Source organism: Hemiscyllium ocellatum, chromosome 22 (assembly GCF_020745735.1).
Source record: "Hemiscyllium ocellatum isolate sHemOce1 chromosome 22, sHemOce1.pat.X.cur, whole genome shotgun sequence".
Taxonomy (NCBI): domain Eukaryota; kingdom Metazoa; phylum Chordata; class Chondrichthyes; order Orectolobiformes; family Hemiscylliidae; genus Hemiscyllium; species Hemiscyllium ocellatum.
In genome coordinates, this window is record NC_083422.1 from 22,741,327 (window position 1) to 22,754,043 (window position 12,717).

Sequence of the window (12,717 nt, forward strand, 5' to 3'; positions counted from 1 at the left end):
CTGTCTGGCATTGGAGGGGAGTTAGTTATATCACATTTTTTAGAGACAAATATAACCATTTTGTTTAAAAATATGTTAATACATAAGCATAGTAGTTATAATGTATTTATTATTTTTCTGATGCAAGAGGCCCATTAAATTCAACATGTTCTCTAAAACAAAAGTAATGTTCTAAGAATATTATGTATTTGTATTAGTATTCCTTAATATAATTAAATAAAACCAGAGCTGTTACTCATGGGATGTGTACTGAGTGTCAGAATATAATTTTGGTTCAAGACGGCGCTTGTGTGCAGTGGTAATGTCCCTAACTCAGGGCCAGAAGGTTCGAGTTGTAACTTGTCTTAATAGTTTGATTATGTAGTATCTACAATTTGGGTTCAGGCATTTAAATCAAGCAAAAAGATCCTTGGAAATTTTTTTTTAAGAAGTTCATTATTTGTTTACAACTGACTTTTAAGGAGCAGCAAAGCAGTTTTAGTGTTAGGACTTAGATTAGACTTACAGTGTGGAAACAGGCCCTTCGGCCCAACAAGTCCACACCGACCCGCCGAAGCGCAACCCACCCATACCCCTACATTTACCCCTTACCTAACACTACGGGCAATTTAGCTTGGCCAATTCACCTGACCCGCACATCTTTGGACTGTGGGAGGAAACCGGAGCACCCGGAGGAAACCCACGCAGACACGGGGAGAACGTGCAAACTCCACACAGTCAGTCGCCTGAGTCGGGAATTGAACCCGGGTCGACAGGCGCTGTGAGGCAGCAGTGCTAACCACTGTGCCACCGTGCCGCCCACGAACATTCTCCTTTGTTTTTATTTCTTTGCCAAACTTGCCAATGAAACACAAAATTATCTGTGTTCTGAAAGATCTGTGAGTTGCAGGCAGTGTCAACTGTGAAGGATCTGTCATAGCTCCCTAAATACACAGCCACTTTCTTTGTACCTCATTTGATCCTTGATTTGAAGCAGTTTGTTTTGCAGGCTGATCTCCATCTGTTTAATTAGGCAGCAAAAGATTCAGAGTTTTGCAAGGGATTTATGATAAACCTATAACACAAATGCCAGTATCCATCCTTCTCTTCTGGATGTTATTGCTGTGTGGAAGTTAAGCCCACACAATAGGGAAGAACCCAGCTCTTTTGAAGGAGAAAAGAAAGCACAAAACAAAAATCCCTACGTTACTCACATCCCAAAAAGCTCCAATGGTTGTGGATATTGTGAGCTCATTCTCCAAGGACACATGGTTGCAGGCAGTCGGGCCCAACCCTCCATGGCCCACTGCCTGGATTTCTTGATGTCTACTTAAGGTAAGCCCAGGAGCGGGCCCACAAAAAGATCCTCTGACCTGGCCATGCTGTCCCCATATCAGGTGCCCAAAGATCAGGTACATGGGCCTGAAATGCAACACAAAGAACAATCTCTCAAAAAGCAAACATGTACGGTGCACAGACTCCATTGCACCACAGAAGAGTCAGTTGGCCTAGAATCCTGCAGGACTCCTGTATGAAACACCCTTCATCTGCGATCCCTGATAGAAAATAGGAGGAATCCTTGCATAGAATGCCCTCTAGTGGCGCCTGCCTGGCAGGAGGAAGGATTGCTGAGGGTATGTTTGGGCGGCAGATGAAGGTGAAGAAACACAGGGTGTGCGGTAGCAACCCTGACAGGAATCTCCTCCATGCCACGTGGAAGGACACAGAGGGAATTTCCGTGAGTTGGCTTAGGTTGGCGAGAGGGGTAGTGCTGCTGCTTTATGGAGTAGGCCCTAGACCACAGGGTCAAGTATGCTCACACAGGACTAAGCTCTGACAGGAGGCTACTGCTGACTGGAGCCACCTCAAACTTGTGAATGACATCGTGGGCTGAGCACCCCCTTTTTCAGGCTTTGGTTGGCAAAGAAGCCATTCAGCCAATTTGTCAGCCCAGTACTGGGTTCTCATACTTAACATCAGTTGCTTGCCTTTTCCCCACATCCCTGCACACCATTTCTATCTAAACAGCCACCTGATTAATATGTTACGAGCACTGCCCATTAGTGGTAACAACAACAAAAGTCAAAAAGAGAAGAATCCAGTCCTTTTTTTAATTCCTGTAAAATCACCATCAAGTTGTGTCATCCATCAATTAACAAGCAACAAATTACAATGTGACAATGTAAAATAGGGAAAACAGGGAGGGAATGAAAATAACTCTTTTTTGAAAGGCTCCTCGATTATCAAATTTACAAATTGATCAAATCACAATTACCAAACCCTGTCCACCAGTGGCAGTGTCATAAAACAAGGAAACTGAAAGCTGGTGAGGATTCTGGGCTGTCAGCTCTCAGGTTTGGTTCTGTGAGGGTGACTGTGCCAGTCTGTTGTTGGTCAGGTTTGTGGGAAGCTTTTCCAATTTTAGTATGTTTCCAATTGTTAGTAAGGAGAGCTGCGCATGGTTGACAGGGTTTGTTTTTAGGTTGATGCTGGGTGATCTTTTCTAGTTTTATTCTTCATCAACTATCCTGTAGTTGTTACAACAGAGTGGCTTGCTAGGCAGGTTCGGAGGGCATTTATGAGGAAACCAACCTATTGCATGTATCAGACTTTGAAAGGAACTTAGGATCAGCAATAAATAGCATCCCATGAACAAATGAAAAAAACAACTTTACGCCAGATCAAGTAAAGAGAAGTGAATTCTTTCCTTAAAAGAAAGATGTTTTTTTACTATAACCCTAGTCGTTTCTTGTTCACCATTGCTGATTATAGGTACCAGATTTCTGCATAGTTACAACTACTTCAAAGGCCTTAGAAAGCAGTAGGTGGGACCCAAATGGAGAAATCCAATTGCTATTTCCAGCAGATCTCAAAGGTTATTGCCCAGACAATGTTCTAGCAAAACTTCTAACAACTTGTCCTCTCAAATGTAGTAATACCATTAGAAATACAAACAGGAGTAGGTTGTTGGCTCCTCGGACCAGTTCTGCCATTCTATAGGATCATGGCTGATCTGCGATTCCCCATGTCCATTTTCCTGCCCTTACCCTGGAATCTTTGATTCCTCTACTGATCAAGAATTTATTCGTCTTAGCCTTAAGTGCGTGCAAGGACTCTGTTCCAACAGCTGTCTGTGGGAAGGAGTTCCAAAGACTCGCAACCCTAGGAGAGAAGGAATTCCTCCTCATCTTAGTCCTAGATTGGCTCCCCTAGCTTAGCTGCTCCAGTACAGCATTTACCTGACAATGTGGAAAATTGCCCAGCTATGACCTTGTGTGAAAAATTGTCCAGGTATGTCCTTTGCACAAAAAAGCAGTACCAACTCCATCAGGCTAAATATTGCCCAGTTAGTATGTTCTTTATCAATGAAGTGATGGAAAAGATTGTCAGCAATGCAAACTCAGGATAACAGTTGAGAAGCTGCGAGCATCATTCACAATACATGGTCTCCCCGAAATATTGCTCACAAACAATGGGACATCATTCACTAGCAGGGAATTTGTGTATTTCCTAAAGTGGAATGACATTCAGCACGTAAGGACAGCTCCATACAATCCATCATCCAATGGTCTGATGGAAAGAGCAGTCCAAATATTGAAGGCAGGCATAAGGAAGTAGCCTCCAGCTTCACTCAATACCAAACTGTCCCGGTTCATGTTCAATTATAGCTCCACCCCACATGCATTAACAGGGATAGCTCCGGTGAGTTGCACATGGGGAGAAGACTCCTCACCAGATTAAACCTGGTATTCCCAGACCTTAGACGGCATGGTGAAACAACAGCAGGAACGTCAAAGCGGGTGACGTGCCACCTCTAAGCAAGAGAGACAATTTAATTCGGGGGATGAAGTTTGGTTCTGGAACTGTGGAAATGGCTTTGGATGGGCACGAGGTAAAGTTGGTGGAACGTCGGGTGCCGTGGCTTACAATGTTTAGGTCGGTGATACAGTCCTGAACAAATGTGTGAATCACCTGAAAACTGTTACCTTCCACACTGGGCAGAAGCAAAACATACCTGGCCCCTCAGGACAGTCAGAAGGCTTGTGAGAAATTGTACGTTCTCCCTCTCTGTGAGGTATCCAGGCAATGAGAGAGTCTGAGATGGATGCAGCCTCGATACCATTGCCTCTGGAAGAAGAGAAGGAAACACTACTGAGACACCCCGTACAAAGGGACGGGCTACAGTCTGGTACACGCTCGAATCAGAGTCCGAGTCAGTGGAACCGGACCTGGGCCAAAAACGTTACAGGAAAAGCTACAAGAGAAAGACCAGGCCTACATTCCCGGACTCGGGCATGGCGGGAGGGATGTAGTGATTGGAAGCAGGTGGACTTTGTTGACCATGAGATCCTTGTTTGGGGTTGTTAACCCGGGCCAATCAGGAAGCCCTGGCTGACCAAAATAAACGGGGGATCCCTGCAGGCATGTTCAAAGCCTGCAGAACTGTTTCTTTCACTGTGTCTCACACACATCATAAAAAAAGAAAAAATACATATAAACAAGGGAATTAGAATCTCCTCAGGCCAGGGGGTTGACTTTGAGCGGGCTGGCTACAGTCAGTATATTGTGTACAAGTAAATAAAGAGTGATTTGGTGACGGGATACTGGCCTCTGTGCAGTTATTTCACTCTGTTACGAGTTTTTACTTTTTTATCCCTACATAGCTCCTGATATTTACCTATAGTGGACACTGGGTAAGTGGCTTGTTCGTGTACAAGGAGGCACATAAGTGGTATGAGGGCTATAATGGGTGTTGTAGGAGTATGGGAGGATATGCAAATTTCATGGACCATAGGGGGCATATCATGAGGGTTGAGGGGTGAGGGGTGAAGGGCATAAGAGCCTTCTGTGTACATTGTGAAAAGATGGGCTTACTAATCCAGTGTCTGTGTTTAAGCATTTACAAGACATTTGCAAAGCATTAACCAGACAGGGTTTTTCAGTCTTATCAAAGTAAGAGGTCCAATTAATTGTTCTCGGCTTGGCTGCTAAACTTTAGGGATGAGGGAGTGATACAGAGAGCAGCTTTTCCTTATCCCTCCTGGTGCCTTCTACCAGTCCAAGTTAAAATACACAGACAACGTTTCACTTATATCACTTCTCTCTAATTATCTGCTTGAAGTACAAAAATCCACGGTCTACTCTAAAAAGACAGCTTGGATTAGCTCACATTGATAGTCACATTCCTCTGGCACATAATAATATTAGCAAGTAAAATACTGTTGTGCATTTTGAATCTTCATTTTTGGTAAGGGAGGAAGGAGGCTGTTTACACCTTTTCAAGAATGGATTGTCCCTGTTAGTCCTCATTGGTAGCCCATCTCCATGAAATAGCAAGTGTCTAAAATAATACAACTTGGCAGCAATTTTAATGCTCGTCAGTGTCCCTTTGTTTCAACGAAATGTCCTTTTCCAGTTGAAGCTGGGTTTTTTCTTTTAAACTCTGAAATGTGACTCCAGACGATGAAAATCAGAAATTAATATTTGATGCAACACATCCTAAACTATGGGGAATGAAATGCAACTTTTAAGACATTTCCTCCCAAAGTGACAAGAATGAAAACAAAATCCAGGCAAGCTCACATTCATAATTTGACTATTATTACAGCTGTGTTCTGTTTTTTCTAAAAGTTTTGGAACAAGATAAATCGAAACTCTTAGAATTTGTTGGTGCCTATTTTCGTGATAGGAATCAAACCATAACAATGGTTAAAGTATACATTGCATTCAGATTTGTTAGATGAAGTTAGTTTGCTATGCAGTGTAACATTTTGAATAGTCTGTTATGACTAACATTGCATTCGACTTACTGTCGTTGTGTCCAGGCTTTCTTTGCTATTGGATATAACCCACCTCGCCTTAGAGGCAAAGGATACTGAACTGGCATCAAACTGTGTTAATGATCTTCTGAAAGCGGAGCGAATTGTAAGTAGCAATGTCTATGTATGTGTATCAATCAAAGCTTGACATTAAAATTAATTTTAGACTATAAGTTATATGAATACAGAAATGTGACTAGTTTAGTGTTTCCACCATGATGAGAATTTAAAAAATTCATTCATGGCATGTTGACATTGATGGCAAAGTCAAAAGTTAAAACCCATCCCAAGTAGTCAATGAGGTCACCGGAAAGTGTTCCATGGCAAGGCTAGAAGAAGGAATCACTGAAGTGGAGCTAACTGCTGGATATCAGTTTGGAAACTTGAGTCTGCTGTGCCATTCATTGAGGTCATGGCTGATCTGATCATTAACTCCACTTACTTTTTTTTCCTTATAACTCTTGATTCCCTGACTGATTAAAAAATTTGTCTATCTCAGTCTTGAATGTATTTAGCTACTCAACCTCTAGAGCTCTCTGTTGTAAAGAATTGCAGAGATTCTATGACATTGAAATGGGAGGGGAGGCAATTATTGATCATGACGCAGAGTTTACAGAGGCATAGAGAGGTTAAGTAAGTGCGCAAAATCTTAGCAGCTTTCTGCAATCTTTTTCCATTCAGCTCTTCTACTTTTGTGTCAAAGTGAAAATCTCACATTTTCCCACATTATCTTCCATCTGCCAATTCTTGACCAACTTACTTAAACTGTCTATATTCTTTGTAGACTCTTGTGTCTTCTTCACTACATGTCTTCCCATCTATTTTTGTGCCGTCCGCAAACTTGACAGTAATACACTCCCTTCCTTCATCCACACCATTCATCTCCATTGTAACTAATTATAGCCCATGCTCATATTCCATTAGTAGTCCACTACCTGTAGCACATCCTTAAAATACCCCCATTATCAAAACTCTGTTCTTAGTATTCTATCTCCAACACCATAGGCTACTTACTAAGATAAGAGTCTATGTGCTGAACCTTAGGAAAGCCATTCAGAAATCCATCTACGGGTTGTCCTTTCTCTTGCTGCTGTTTCCGCAAAGAATTTGAACACATTTTTCAGGAATCGTTTCCACTTCATGAAGCCACACTAACTCTGTTTGATTATAGGTTTATGAATTTTAGGTTATTTCTAAATGTTCTGCTATTGCATCCTTTTCGTGTCAGTTTTCCAATCCTCTAGCACTCTTGCAGAATTTGAGTATTGTCGAAAGATTACTATCTATCCATCTGTTCTGTGTATAGTTATTTCTTTTAAAATCTTAGAATGCACCCATTTCCCTCGTACTTTTTTTCTAATGATAAAAATATCTCCATGCATTTTGACCATTTAATTATTTAGAATTTTTCGAATACTATTTGTGTCTTCTACGATGAAGACTGATGGAACATATTTATTCAACTCTTCTGCCATTTCCTGGTTTCCCATTATTTTTTCCCTGTCTCATTCTTTAAGAAACATGTATCATTTTGGCCTTTCTCTTTTTTTTCTATACTTAAAGAAGCTCTCATTGTTTGTTTTACATTACGTACAAGTTTACTATCAATGTTTATTTTGAATCTTTTTTTTGGTCAAATTGTTCCCAACCTTCTGACTTATCCAACATCTTTGCGTATGGTATATTTTTTCTTTCAATTTCATATTCTGTATATCTTTCTTATTTAACTATGGTTATTTCAACCACTTCCTCGATTCTTCCTTCATCGGGATATATTTTATTGTGTGTCTTCAACTATTTCCTCAAATGTCTGACATTTATCTGTCTTTTCTGGTAAACTCCTTTACAATCTAATCCTCTAGTTTGGTCCTCATTCCTTTGTATTTATCTTTCTGTTTTGCATAGTTGTTTCCATGCCAAGTGTCTCATTCTCAAACTGAATGCTAAATTCCTCAGGTATAGTTATTAGGTTTGCAGATGACTGGTACAATTACAAGATTTAAAAGCATCTGGATGGGTATATGAATAGGGAAGGTTTAGACGGATATGGGCCAAGTGCTGGAAAATGGGACTAGGTTAATTTAGGATATCTGGTCGGTATGAACATGTTGGGATGAAGGATCTGTCTCAGTTCCGTATATCTCTCAGACTCGATGAATCTATAATATGGTCACTGTTTCCCAGGAGATCTTTCACTCTGAGACTATTTGTTAAACCTACCCTATTATACATATTCAAACTCACCTGGTTGTATGCGCAGCATAATATTTGAGAAAACTCCTAAATACACACTATGAATTCTTCACTGTGGCTAATTTTGCTTTGTTGATTTTCAAAATCTCCTTGAAGTCACCTATGATTAATGTACATTCCCTGGGTTGCAAATGGGTGACTTTCTGGATTCCATCTGCAAGTCAATTTGTACACATCAGAAAACAATGCAGGACAATATAAAGAAGTCATTTGTTAGATCAGGAAATGTTTATATGTCGGATCTTTAATATTATTTTCCTGTATGAGATTGCGTTTGGATGCTCATAAATTGGAACCCCAGTATTGCTTTTTACGTGCCCTCCTCGTGCCCTGGTTTCTTTTTCTGTCTGACAATATAGCTACATTTATGGGCCTGTAGACTATTCCGACTGGGTCTTCTTCCCCTTGCTATTTATTATCTCCAACCGTATGGATTCTCTATCTTCTGATCCAAGATCATTTTTGCTTACATACTTATTCTATCTTGTACTAACAAAGCTACCCTACCACTCTTTCCACCCTTGTCTTTTCGACACACACCTGAATATTTAGTTTCCATCTTTGACCTCCTTGGAACCACAGGTGAAACCCTATAGGGGTCTAAACAACACATGCTATGATGAGATTAATATTCACCTTTCCATCTTACCGAAGTGGTCAAACAAGTTTAGTGTAGGGGAAATGTGACAAGGAAGCGAGAGCAAGCACCTGGCACATATAGCTTCCTGTGTCGAGAATGTGATGCTGGAAACGCTTGCATATAGCTTGCTGCTTGCTCTAAATGACCTTCATAGTCATACAGCATGGCTCAGAGTGAAAGGTCCTCAGGAAAACATTGACCATGACATTGAGTCAGAGATGTCGAGAACGGAAGCAGACCCTTGAGTCTAACCAGTCCATGCTGACCATCATCCCAAACTATGTTGTAAACCAGACACTAGCATCATGGGAACACTGTGGGCACCAGTCATGTGTGTACCATGGTCGGCAGCCACATGCATTCCATGTCCACGGGCATTGGCATCTAACAGCTTCTAACAGCCCTCATGGCACATCTCCAGTTCACTTCCAGCATGCTTTCGCATGCCAGTTCTGCACCTTGGGATGCACCTGCAGCTGTCAGTGCAATGCTGCTGCAAGAGCACTGCACCCAGCTTATGGACTGGACCAGGTTGTTTATCCAGGTGAGTGTGAGGTATTGGAGAGAAGATGGTGCAATGTACACTGACTGAGTTAAGAAGGACATTTACTTACTTCCTACATATATGGGGTGCCCCTGCAGATGGTTCAGATAGCTTTAACCCGAGCTGCAAGCCTGGACTAAGCTGGCATGGTCTGGTATTGTGGCCTCCACTGATGGTCCTAGGAAAGAGGAGATCCCCGATCAGCACAACCTCCAGGGCCCTCCTTTAAATGGGGCACCAATTTCTTCCTTATCGGAGGCAAATGTCAGGAACCATACAGGATGGCTTTGACTGATGGTGCTTGTCTGGGTGCACATTTGGGTTTTGAAGGTGACCTAGGTGCAAGTAATGCTGGTGAATTCTGGGATATCTGCTGAGTGGCAAATTATTCCAGGAGTGGTGCGTGGTAGGATGGGGATAAAATCAGACATAAGAGACCTCACGGGGGAGTGGTAGGCAATTAAAGATATCAGTTTAGTAAGACAGAGGAAAAGAATACAATAGATATCACAAGTGACATTCTCTGCAAAAAACTGCAAATAACTTGCACTTAGCAAAGAAAATGTAACGTGCAGCCCCATTCTCGGTATTGGCAATAAGGTCATATCCATTAACCTTATTTAGAGTCATAGAGATAATCAACATGGAAACAGACCCTTCTGACCATGCCAAAGAGATAGCCTAAATTAATCTAGTCCCATTTGCCAGCACTTGACCCATATTCCTCTAAACCTTTCCTATTCATAAACCCATCCAGATGCTTTTTAAATTTTGTAATTGTACCAGTCTCCATCACTTCCTCTGGCAGCTCATTCCATACATAACCTTTGCATGAAAGAGTTGCCCCTTAGGTCCCTATTAAATCTTTCCCCTCTCATCTTAAAGCTATGTCCTCTATTTTTGGACTCCTCCGCCCTAGGGAGAAGACTTTGTCTATTTACCCTATCCATGCCCGTCATGATTTATGAACCTCTTTAAGGTCACCCCCCCAGCGTCCGACACTCTAGGGAAAACACTCCTATTCAGCCTTTCTCTACAGCTCAAATCCTCCAACCCTGGCAACATCCTTGTATATCTTTTCTGAGCCGTTTCAAGTTTCGCAACATCCTTCCTATAGGATAGAGAGCAGAACTGCACACAATATTCCAAAACTGACCTAACCAATGTCCTGTACAGCCGCAACATGACCTCTCAACTCCTATACTCAATACTCTGACCAATAAAGGAAAGCGTACTAAACGCCATCTTCCCTATACTATCTACCTCCAAATCTTCTTTCAAGGAACTACAAACTGCACTCCAAGGTCTCCAACACTCCCAGGACCTTACCATTAAGTGTATAAGTCTTGCCCCGATTTGCCTTTCCGAAATGCAGCACCTCATATTTATCTAAATTAAGCTCCATCACCCACTCCTCGGCCCATTGGCCCATCTGATCAAGATCCCATTGGACTCTGAGGTAACCTTCTTCGCTCTCCACTGTACCTCCAATTTTATGCATCATTAATTAGTTTATTTTACTTCATATAATATATGCTGTTAAGTAAAGACTCACAAATGTTTTTCTTTACCTTTGACCCTATTTAGAATCATAGAATGATAGAGATGTACAGTCCAACTTGTTCATGTCGAGCAGATATCCTAATGTAATCCAGTCCCATTGTGAAATTTGAAGGGATTCAGAAATGATTCAGAAAAAAAAAGTTGCCCCTTAGGTCCCTTTTATATCTTTCCCCTCTCAGCCTAAACCTCTGTCCTCTTGTTCTGGACTCCCCCACCCAGGGAAAATACTTTCTTTATTCACTCTATCCATGCCCCTCATGATTTTATAAAGCTCTATAAGGTTACCCCTCAGCCTCTGGCGCTCCATGGAACAGCCCCACACTATTCAGCCTTTCCCTATAACTCAAATCCTCCAACCCTGGCAACATCTTTGTAAATCTTTTCTGAATCCCTTCAAATCTCACAACATCCTACTTGCTGATTTTAAATAATGTTTGTGTACTCCCTGCTTTTGGTTCTAGGTATCAATGCTTAAGTTTGTCCTGCACTGCTTCCATAATCTTTTGCTTTGTGAGTCTACCTATTCCCTTTCCACAACAGCTCCCTTCTCCCCCAGTACTTACGTCAATGCCAACTGAGATGCATTCCTCCCTCATCAATCTTTGTGTCGCAAATTTAACTTTTTATTTACCGCATGTAAAGTCTCCAGATAACATTTCTTTGCTCTCAACATCTGCATCTTGGATTTCAATTCCTCAACTCAGATCAGAAGTTCTTGAATTGCAAGTGCTTGTTACAGATTAGCAGCTTCATCATGGTGCAGCAGGAACACATCACTAGTCTTGCCATCACTGTCATATTTTATTTAATCAATTAATTAATTACTTTCCTCTCACTGTTATTTACATTTGAGGAATCTTCCATTTTTCCCAATTTATTGTAATTAATTGCTATTTCCAGAAAGCGTGCCGTAAAACCTAGAGGCATTATTGAGACATTAATGAGGGGTCTTTTGCAGTTTACTTTACAAACAATGAATATTCTTACCTTTAATTGATAATGCGAGAAACAGAACTCACTCACAAATCAATCAGCCTGAGACAAAGCCTTGGAAACAAGAACAATTTATTACAGTCTTGCAAGATCTGGACGCTTCTGTAATCAAGCAGAAATGCACGCGAAAATAACACATTAAAGAATTCTTATTCGGTTTACAAGTTGCAGAATCACGCCTCCCTTTTCCCATCCTGTCATAAGCCAATTACCTCACTTGTTAGTTGCTTTCTTACCTGGCCATCCTTCTGTCCTTGTCTGCATTCTTTGTTCCTTATTTGTTACAGCTTATTCTTTATTCCAGTTTCTCTTATCATACTATAAGCTTTATTGTGAAATGCCCTTGCTGCTTCTTTTTGTGGTCAGCTACAACCCTTTAAAGTTATTTCCTAGTTTAAAACTATTTTCTTTAAAAGACCCTCTATATTCATTAAAGTCTTAGCCTTAAGTATGCTACATGCTACAAGAATTCCACGACTGTTTGTATAATGTTCCCCTTCCCTTCCCCCCACTACAACCCCCTCACCCATCTGCAAAAACAACATTTCTAATCTCCCACAATAATAATTTTTCTTTTTGTCTAACTGTTGTTTTTGCACTTATCAAGTCTCCTTTAAGTCATTTTATTATGTTCTGCCCTTTTACGCTTTTTGGTGATGAGGTTCACAATCTTACATTTTACATTTGTGTTGTTCGTCCCTCGAACTCTAAAAACATTCTTTGACTTTCTCTTTGTTGCATAGCACCTGCTGATTGTAAAAGCATCTGATGATTTCTTTGGGTTCCTTCCCCAACGGATGACATCAGTCGGCTCATTACCCATTTTAGGACATTGAACCCTACCACCAGACCCACTAATATCGATAATCCATAGATAGCTCGATTGACTAACCACCTTCGCCAATTAGTGCACAGGTACCACCTTT

General features: G+C 41.2%; 1 protein-coding gene across 1 annotated transcript in view; it reads left to right on the forward strand.

The window, feature by feature from the left end:
• Positions 1-12,717, forward strand: part of LOC132826138 (cilia- and flagella-associated protein 46) — a 214,053-nt gene that overhangs the window by 5,494 nt on the left and 195,842 nt on the right. The window contains exon 5 of the mRNA XM_060841785.1: positions 5,805-5,904. Coding sequence (XP_060697768.1) covers positions 5,805-5,904 — 100 coding nt within the window. The remainder of the gene's footprint in view (positions 1-5,804; positions 5,905-12,717) is intronic.